Source organism: Tupaia chinensis, unplaced genomic scaffold (assembly GCF_000334495.1).
Source record: "Tupaia chinensis unplaced genomic scaffold, TupChi_1.0 Scaffold141517_1, whole genome shotgun sequence".
NCBI classification, from domain to species: domain Eukaryota; kingdom Metazoa; phylum Chordata; class Mammalia; order Scandentia; family Tupaiidae; genus Tupaia; species Tupaia belangeri.
This window is the reverse complement of record NW_006201378.1, coordinates 123,258-133,881: the sequence shown is the minus strand read 5'-3', so window position 1 is coordinate 133,881 and position 10,624 is coordinate 123,258. Positions and strand designations below refer to the sequence as shown.

The 10,624-nt window shown below is 36.8% G+C and overlaps 1 protein-coding gene across 1 annotated transcript in view; it reads right to left on the bottom strand.

The window, feature by feature from the left end:
- CSMD1 (CUB and Sushi multiple domains 1) overlaps positions 1-10,624 on the bottom strand; it is a gene marked incomplete at its 5' end in the record, with an annotated part of 442,872 nt that overhangs the window by 309,666 nt on the left and 122,582 nt on the right. The window contains one exon of the mRNA XM_006163216.1: positions 4,193-4,384. Within this exon, the coding sequence (XP_006163278.1) occupies positions 4,193-4,384 (192 nt within the window). The remainder of the gene's footprint in view (positions 1-4,192; positions 4,385-10,624) is intronic.

Below are 10,624 nucleotides of genomic sequence, written 5' to 3'. Positions count from 1 at the left end.
GGAATGATTTCATCATACTTCCCTATTCTTCACCATAAACTTAATATTAGATACTGTGGGGCCAGCAGGTAGCATAGTAGTTAAGGTGCTGGACTCCCATATGGCTGACCATGTTTTAAGTCCTGGACCTCGAGGCCTGAAACTCACACTGGGCACATGTGCATGCAAAACTAAAATTTCAGGAGGACAACAGAGGAAAAGTGAATGTGGTGTGTCCATCCTCTGGGAGGTGATTTCTCACTGTCCTTCTAAACTATTTCCATTTTTCTCCATTGAGCCACACACATCCTATGGCAAAAGTTTAAAATGTATATATTATAGCTTGCTTCCCTTTTAGCAGGATTTATGTTACTCTTATAGGTGCTCTTTTCAAATTGATGTCTTATCCTTCTTCGTATCTCAAACTAGATCCCATTCAGACGTGTTATAAAAGTTTAGTATGAGTTTATTTTGTTGTAAAAATGTTACGAAATTCATGTACAGTTTCTTCATTATAAGCATTTTCCATGAACTTTGTGAACACTCCCAGAGCCACCTTTTAGGTCAAGGTAGGCTGTTACCAGAAAATGAGTTTCTGCCAACTATTTATTTATTTAATTATTAATTTTTAGGACCCTTTAGAATTTGGACTTGAATAAAAGTGATGGTAGGCTATATAAGAAAATAAAAACTGTGGGGACTCCTGAGGATGATTTTATGCAGAATTTGAAAGTCATTAATGTCCTCTGATCTAGAGAATTTGTCCCTTAAGATTCACCTGAAAAGGCCAAAAGGAGAAGGCTCCATTGTGGGAGTTTCATTGAGAAGTGAAATGAGCAAGGCATTCAATACAGGAAAAATTAATGCTAAATGACAACTGCTGAAAATATGTGTCACATAAAACAGGTGAAAAAAGAAGAGACTTTATAAAAGAGAAAGAGAGAGAAAGTAGGAAATGGGAAGCATATACTAATAATAAAACGAAAAAAAGAAATGGAGCTGACCAATCAGGAAAAAAAAACAATCATTATATATATATATATATATATATATAAAATGTGTGTGTGTGTGTGTGTGTGTGTGCAGTATATTTTAGATGGGAAATCACATTTTGCATACTGTGACAATGCTCAGGGAATGAATGTAAATTAATTTTAAAAAGCTTCAGATAAAAAAGCTCATGGAAATACGTGTAATGGGAAAACCATGTATGAATCTCAAAAAGGTTTTGTACCAAAATAAATTCATACTTTAATTTTGAAAAAATAGGGCACGTGCTGTGCTTCAGCAGTAATACGCTGATCGTGACAAGCTGGCCCAAGGTTCAAATCCCCAGCCCAGTAAGCCAGAAACACATCAGGCACACGTGTGAGTGCCCAGGATCCCCTGGGCAGGAGGACAAAGAAAGGAGAGAAGGAGGTGATGGTGTGATGACACACAGGGGAAGGTCTGCCTGTCTCTCTCTCTCTCTCCCTCAGCCGTGCATGTGGATATACTATTGTGGATAAAGGGGAAAGTAGTAAAAAGTCCAGAAATATGTCAGCTTACAGAAATATGTCATTCATTAATAGTCGTGGAGGTATTTTCCCAGAAGAGGGAAAAGACGGAAACCATTTAACCGTACAGTGGTAAGGGATGTGTGAGATCAATATGAGTAAATCCAGATGAAAGACCTGAGAGAACAGTGTCAGCGGTATCATGGCGAGACCAGCCGCCTTCTGAAGACATCACAAATGAGTAGAAAGTGCCTGACCACTGAAAAGATACTCACAGTGTACTGGTAAGTAAAAAGGACAATTTACAAAATAACAATGCAGGGCTCTCCTTGGAAAACTGATTTTTTAATTTGCCAGAGGGTTCATGCACTTGCCAGAGTGAGACAAAGAGAGAAAGAGAAAATATCTCATGACGAGGTGCTATCACATCACAATTCCTCATGTGCTTTTCAAGCCTGAGGGCCAGGAGTCCAAACATCATGGTCAGCCAGGGGGGATTTGGCCCCCTACACCAACCACCCACATGTCTGGTCCTCCAGAAAAACATACAAAAAAAAATTGGCATGAGGGCACATATGGTCACTGGAGAGAGAGATACAGAAAGGGAGAAAGCACCAGGTGCTGACAAAGGATTAAGCCGTAATTCCTCCTCCATCTCCCCCTCCTTTTAATATTTTAGGCACACCGGCACATGTACCTGGAATGTTCTGCAAGTTGTTGGGTCTGGAACTCAAACCCCAGTTGGCCATGAGGCATCCAGCTGTCTTTACCACTATACCACCAGCTGCCACTCCATTTTTAAACAGATTATATAGATACAAGATAATTATAAACTTCATTTATGCATGTTTAGGTTAATAGTAGTTGCTCCAGGTGAAAAAGATGACATCTTTTATCCTCCTCTTTTCATTTTACTCATTTATAAAATGTCTGCAATAAACATGTATTATCTTTTAATTCATAAAAAGGCAATAAATGCCTTGAATTTTCATAAAGATTTTACTTGAGGGTGAATACTTGATCAGTTATTACTCCCCCCCACACACACATATGGACAAAATTACAATGTAATGAAAAGATAATGCTTGTTCATTCCCAAGTAGACATTTCCCATCTTTCTGTTGCATAATATATGTGTGTGTAGGTGGGCCTAGTTGCCAAATTAATTATTCAATTTCCTACAAGTGATTTCAGCTTGCCCTTGGAGTTGATATTCAAATCAGGGCATGTTATCTATTTTCTTTGCTGAGGATGGAATATCTAGTTGTTGATCATAATCAGGTAACTAGAACACACTGTCGAAAGACTAGAAATCAGTTGAGAAGATCGTCAAATTTTACAACAAAACATTCTCAACTGATGTACACTAATAAATTATCTTTAAAGGATTAACTCATAGCTGTATCACTTTTAGTGTATTCCTCTATCAACTTAAAAACATGCAAAATAAAAAGAAAAAAAAAACCCTTTTTTAATTTAAAAATAGGCCAGTGGTTTAAAATGATGGTTGCACTCAAAGGTAATTACTCCACTTGAAAAAAGAAACACGCAGAAATCTTCTAAGTCTCCTGATGGGTCAGCTTGAAATAAAATGCATGACTATGCTCACAAAAGTTATGAAATGTAAACGCAGCACAGAACATTAAATAAACATGGGTAGCTCTCTGACAAGGTTGAGAATGTTAATAAGCAGGACGGTCAAACCCCATCTATCCTCAGAGCGCTGTGATAAGTACTCTGTAATAAGGGCAGAGCTAGGCGTGAAAGCTCTACAAGACAACTGAGAATGTTTTTAGTGCTGTGCATATGACAATAAGAATCATTTTAAACCAAAACAGTCCCCCTCAAGGTCACCCTATGCAAAATGGCTCATTAACTATGTGATGCCATTTCCTTATCACGTTCTCTCTTTGCAAATTAATTAAATTTTACCTTTTTCAAAAAAAATATTTTTTCAAGTGCCATAGTTAAACTATGATAGTTCATTGAGATAATAAAGCTAAGTAGAATTTCTTTTGAAAATTAAGATGAAATACTCTCAATGGTTATTTTGTGGAAACAGCTAAATGCACAGTGTATCTACATGGAATTATTATATTATGTAAAAATATATATTGCCTTAAAACCATATTTGGGGTCGATTGTCCTAGATAATGACTCAAGCCACAGTCGCCAAAACCACTTGCTATCTTTTTAATAAGGTCAAACTATAAAATTTTAATGAATTTCAGAAACAAATTCCCCCTTTTAACTTCATTTTGACATAAGCAGTGTAATTTCTAGTTTTCAGGTTTCTATTTAAAATGTACAGATATTATGGAAAAAAATATCTAAAATGAGAAAGTAACTCTAAGTGAGTAGGTTTAGCTTAAGGGCATGTTTCTATATTAAAAATGAAAGTAGCAATGCCAAGATTATAAATTTGAGCCACCTTGGAATTTTTAGTTCTAGTAATTTGATTGATTCATATTTTTACAAGATTTGTTAAGGAAAAGAAATGTTAGATAAATGTCAATTACTGTACATGAAGTAAACTACTTCCTGTATTTTGCCTAGTAAAATGAAGTTTCACCTAATAAAACAAAATCTCTGTCTAAAGAACCAGAGTGCATTGAAGAAACTCTTGAGAATTGCTTCTGGAGAAATAATGCATTTGCAGAGCAGTTTTAATGGAAAATGCCAAATATGAAAATGTTCTACATTCTATCGAATGATACCTATGCATGTAGGAGGATCTGGTTGCCAAAAGAATCGGTTATTCAGTTGCACACAGGTGATTTTGGCTTGTCCTTGCAGTTGATAGCCAGGGTCACACTGGAATGTGATGGTGTCTCCAGCCTCCCTGCTGTCTCCGTAGCGGGTACCATTCTGAGGCATACCTGGATCATTGCAGGTGGATGCAATTGATGCTACAAAGAAAAACAATACCGAGTGAAGTGGCTGGAGATGTGGTTTCACACACATGAAGATGTAGCTGCTCTTAGGGGTCGAGGCATTATGTATTGCCATAATGAATCTTTTATCTACATAGGGACATATGAAAATAACATCTTTTCCAGAGACACATTGCATAATAAGCATCTTCGTTTGCTCACATTGAATGAGCTGTAGCAAAACCTTATCAAATTTGCAATCAATTGTGAAATATGTCACAGTGTTTCATCACATTATATTTCACACATATTATACGAACACATTTCTCTCTTGCTCTTTAATAATGCAGTATTTTAGTAAAAACCCAGTTTTAAAAGTTAATGATTTAATTATACTACACTAATCTCAAGGAACTTTAAAGTGAAATAGAAAGAATTCCCTTAAAACCTATGACATCAAAGGTGACTACATTGACTTTAGTCATGTTCTTTAAAAAAAAAAAAAAACTGTTTTATCTTTTAATTTTTTTTTGTACATTCAATCGCTGCATATCATTCTACATGCAAAATGAATGGCAGATAGCCAGAGAAGAGGGTGATCAGTTTTGACCAGGATATCACAAGCCTCATGAATTCATTGCCTTGGCAAAATGTTCAATAAATCCCTTTCACTCTCAAAAAGGTTACAATCTGGACAATAAATTATATGACTGTACTAATCTTAACACAAACTCTGAAAATAATGTCCTTCTCTTTTTTTGTCAAAAATGAAGTACCAGGAATTGACAATCAGCTGAGTAAAGGTGGCTTCCACAAAGCGGGCTGCTAAGAGAGCATGCAGGGAATCCTGGAGCCTTGCCATGTTACACTCTGGCAATCATGTAAAGCGTGTTATACTCATGCACCTGAAAGTACATCACAAAGGCAGCTCCCAACCCTGCCTGAGCCCAACTAGTGAAGACTTTCTCAAGCCTAGATTTTGTAACAGAGTTCTAAATCCCACCAGCGCCCTAAAATATAATGTCTTGCAGAAACTGTGTTTATTTTCTCTAATTTCTGTAACTGCTACATATTATGTGTTAAACTAAAAATTAAGAAGCTACACCTGAAGTTAAAATACTCAGAAATCCTTGTTTACCATTTTTTACTTTCAATTAGAATAATGTACTTCCTTTTCCTCTCCATTATTTCTGAATATGATTAAGCTTGCTTTTTCTTTGTGATATGCTTCAGGACATACTCCCCCAGGTCGAGAGAGACAGAGAGTGAGAGAGAGAGAGAGAACCAGCTTACCATTTTCCTATCTTAATGTTTGCAGATTGAAAGGAATGACTAGGTTTTGTTTTTGCTTTGTAAATTCCGGAACCTCACTATACATCCATGCATGTGGCTAGATAAAATAAATCCATTCCAACAGAAAGTTAGGAGCACAAAAAAGAACAGAACTGGGGCCAGCAGGTGGCAGGTGTGGTGGTTAAGGGCACTGACCTCCCACATGGCCGACTTTGGTTTGAGTTCCGGATCTGGAGACTTGCTTTCTCACTCTCTCTCTCTCTTACTCTGTCCCTCTCTCTCTCTCACTCTGTCCCTCTGTGGTCCAATTAAAATAAATAAATAAATAAAGTTAAATAAAATAATTCTTTAAGGAGAAAAAAAGACCTACTCTGCACCATTGAGGAATTTTTAAACTAATAGGGTAATAAACAAGCAGAATGGGGCAAAAAGAGTTAGACAATGCAGATTTTAGAAAGCCCCAGCAGAAAGTTTATGTAGTACACACATCACAGATCCAATAATTGGTCAGACCTGAAGTAAGTCTGAGCCCTGCTTATTAGTAATTAATTAGCATTTGATGATCTCTTAAGCACACTGATTTTTCAGCTGACTAATCAGTAAAAATAAGACTAATGCCTAGCCTTCGTAAGTCTGCTGTGCAGATGAGGTATGATAACTTGCTAACTTGTCTTTCTCCCTACAATTTTCTCTGCTATTTGAGAGCAGAGGCTCGCTTATTCATTCACTATTTCTCTGTAATTAGTCTTTATTAGGTATGAAAACATATACATACGTGCATCAATAACACAGAGAAAGTCAAACGAACATCATTTTGTGTGATACCACTACTGCTGTTAAGAAATAGAATATTACCAACAGATCGGTTTTATCAATACACATCAATGTATACACTTCCCCACTTCACCCCCTTCTCCCACTTCAGATAAAACCACTATCTTGAATGTTATGTTTATCATCTCCTCCCTTTTCTTTAGGAGTAAATTTACACATTCCAATAGTAGCCTCCCAGAGAGAAATAGAGAAACAGTAAGTGATAAATCACCCCCCAGAGGGGATGGTCACACTGCAATTCCTTCTATACTTTTCTCTCAGGGTTTTGGGCCTGCACACACATTCACCCAGTGTGAGTTTCAAACCACCATGTCTAGGACTGGAACTGCTGTTGACCATGTGGGAGTCTAGTGCTGCAACAACTCTGCCATCTGCTGGCCTCTCCTTTTATATGTTTTATGATTTATATAATAGAAAACATACATGATCAGTTCCTTTGAGACTCACTCTCTCTCTCTCTGGCTCAGTACCATGGTTCTGGGAGCCACTCATGTTGTGACATAACACTCTGGCATTTTCAGTGCTGTATAGATTTCTTTATTAAATTGTAATTTCTGATTTATGTAAGATTATTTTACATCTTGCAGGATAGAGGACGGTTTCTTAAAAGACTTAAAATGTGTGATAACCAAATCAAACATATAAACATATTCATGATCAGTATCTAACATTATATTATGTTGTGCCCATTTAACATACTGGGTTGTTGGAAAAGTCGTGATGCATTTTTGCATAGAAAAATATGCAAAAATATGCAAAAATGCATAACCCAATAGATAACCCAATAGATACTACCCAGCCATTTTGTTGTTTTTGGTTTTTTGAGGTGGGAAATGTATATTGAATCTTCAATATTTACTCTGCAGTAAACTACTCCATCACCTATGTGGCTTGCTTGGGAGGAGAGGGATGGCAACCTGGTCATCCTCTCTAGGAAGTGATTTCTTAATTTCTCTCTCTCTAGCCTCTAGAATTACATTCTCTACTTTCTTTTTATAAAGAGATGTTTGCCACAAGTTGCATATACTCACCAGAGACAGAGAAAAGCAGAGAGAGAGGAGAATAGAGGCAGTTCCAGTACTAGACATGGTGGTTTGAAACTCACACTGGGTGAATGCGTGTGCAGGCCCAAAACCCTGAGAGAAAAGGGCATGCATGCACACATGCCCGGCATGAGTTTCAAGTCAGCCAGTTTGGGACTCAAATCCCTTAAACACTATGACACCTGCTGGTTCCTGTATTTTGTATTGTGGTAATTCTTTTTTTTTTTTTTTTTTAAGAGGTTTTTGTAGGGCGCATGCACTCTCCAGAAAGAAAGAGATAGATAGAGAGACAGAAAGCAAGAAATCACCCCCACCCCCAGGGGGGATGGACATGCCACAATCCTTCCTCCTCCATTCTCCTCCCGGGATCTTCGGCACGCACGCACACAGGCCCGGCATGAGTTTAAGCCACCAGGTCCAGGACTTGAACTGTGGTCGACTACATGGGAGTCCAGTGACATAGCCATTACGCTAACTGCTGGTCCCATATTATGGTAATTCTTTACAATTTGTGTTGAAGGTACATCCTTCCAGAAGGGATTCATGTTTGATTTTGTGATGTGCTTAGAACAATGAAAGTCTTCCATTAAAAAAAAAAAAAAATTTCTCATCTTAGGGCATTTTGGACCTCACAGATGGCATGAATTACCTATAAATTAGTCATCTGAAATAAGCTTACAGTTATGAGTTATAGGTCTATGTCTTTACCTACGTCTATATCTACATATGTCTATTTTTTTTCTGATATTGAGAGTAGAATCCATTTCCAACATTAAGAAGACCATAAACTTTGTTTCTGATTCCAAGAGCCTTGGGCCTCTCTCAAAATGGAAGTTCAATGTCATGAGAAATCGACAACTGCCATGAAGACAAAGCAAACTTCTGAGTTTATAATCTCTGCATTTCCTATCCTTCGAAGGACTCTGATGATTCCTCATTTTCTTATAGGCTCAGTGATTAGTTTTTAAAAGCTAAAATAAACTTTATCCAGCACCTTTACAATATTTCCAGTGGTAAAATTTTCAGTGTTCATAATAATACTGAGAGTCGAAGTCCTTCGGTCAGTCTTACCTTAACTGTATTGCATGATGTTTGGCTCATTGTTCTGTCCACCACCGCTGTCACTGTCATGATTAATGTTGTGAATAGGGGAATTTCATTTGGAAATAGAATTCTTAGTGATTATCAAAAAGAGATATAGCGCTTGGTTTTCAGAGTAGGATTTTCAATGCTAAGAGATCAGGAAATGGCATATCCCTGTCACTTGAAGAAGGTACTATGGTATCCACTTTTATCCCAATCAATGGCAAAAAAATCAGAAAATAGTTGCAGAAATCCAAGAAAGCATTCCAACAGAAGACTAGGATAGCAGTGGGAAGCAGGGTGGCCTTCAGACACAAAGATTAGTATTTGGAAAGTCATGAATGTCTCACTCATAAGCCACCAATTTTTATAATATAGAATAGTGATCACAGAATTCAGTCACCAGAACCCTAACTCATAGAGGCCTTTTCCCAGGTACCAGAATGGCCCATGTACTAAACTAGCACTTTATGTATGATCTTGAAGGTACTCTCAGAGGAATGTGTTTCCAGAATGTACCTCCTATCTATGCTCTACTCTTGCTAAGATTTAATCGGGCTTCGAAGAAATTGTAAGCAAATCCTATTTTATATTTCCAGTCTCATTCATTGAACTGAGTGTCATATCCTCAAAGAAAATGTATCTTTTCCTCTAGTAAGTGACCACATGTATGATTAAGTATTCACTGCCAACTGGTCATTTCTGCCACAGTGTACATAGTGTTTAAATAATTTAAAATAATTATATAATATTAAAATTATATAGCAATAGTCATGTAGAAAAATTTCTATAATAAAATGAATATATACTGTATTACAATCATTTTAAAAACATTTAGAAGACAAGCCAAAGAGATTATGGATGAGAGTCACTACCATTATTTTTTTTTTTTTTTAAGAGGTTTTTGCTACAGAGTGAGTGTGCTCGCCAGAAAGAAAGAGACAGGGAGACAGAAAGTGAGAAATCACCCCCCAGGGGGGATGGCCATGCCTCAATCCCTTTTCCTCCATTCTCCTCAGGATCTTGGGCACACATGCACATGCACCTGGCATGAATTTAAGCCATCGGGTTTGGGACACGAACCGCGGTTGATTACATAGGAGTCCAACGACATAGCCATTATGCCAACTGCTGGTCCCGTCACTATTATTTTTAATGTGGAGATATGTTTTTATTGGTTATTTCCCCCATTTTTTATTTGACATGCATTAATGCAAAGGCATATACTATCTAAGCTTTATATAAAGGTGCACTGATCTTTACATGAACAAGAATTTGAACAGACATATCAGTCGTACAAAAACAAGTGCTTTTTCAAAAGTGTATAGAATACTTTTCTAGGAGTTAATGGCATCTAATTTAATAAGATTCACAAATACTGTATATCCTGCTTCCCTCTTAGACATTCTCATTGCACATTATGGCTTAAAGGCCCTGAGATCTCCAACGAAGAAAAACAAAACAGAACAAAACAAATATAATTTTTCATTGTTTAATCCAGTGTATCCTAAATGTATGTAACTATAGAGCCTGTTTCTCCCTAGGAAATGTCTTAAAATTCTTCTGAATAAAAGCTTCACACACTATTAGTATATGAAACACTGGTCTGCACTGATGACGATGTGTCCTTCAATGGTACAAAATTCTATCATTTTTCAAGTATGTTTTCTGTTTCCAAACCAAAGTTTTCAATTTATTTATCAGAAATAGAGTATACAGTTATAAAATTAAATACTCATGAAGTTCATGTTGATTAATAAACACACACTCCACAATTAGCCAAAACCTATGCTAATTATAAGAAAATGTGAGTTGTGATAAAATGGTTATATCTGTGCTTAGAGAGTATATATGTATATATTTGCTTGCATATCTTTTTTTTTTTTTTTAAGAGAGATTTTTCCTATAGGATGTGTGCACTGGCCAGAAAGACAGAGACAGAAAGACAGAAAGTGAGAAATCACCTCTCAGTGGGATGGTCACACCACAATCCCTTCTCTTCTATTCTCCTCTGGGTATTTTG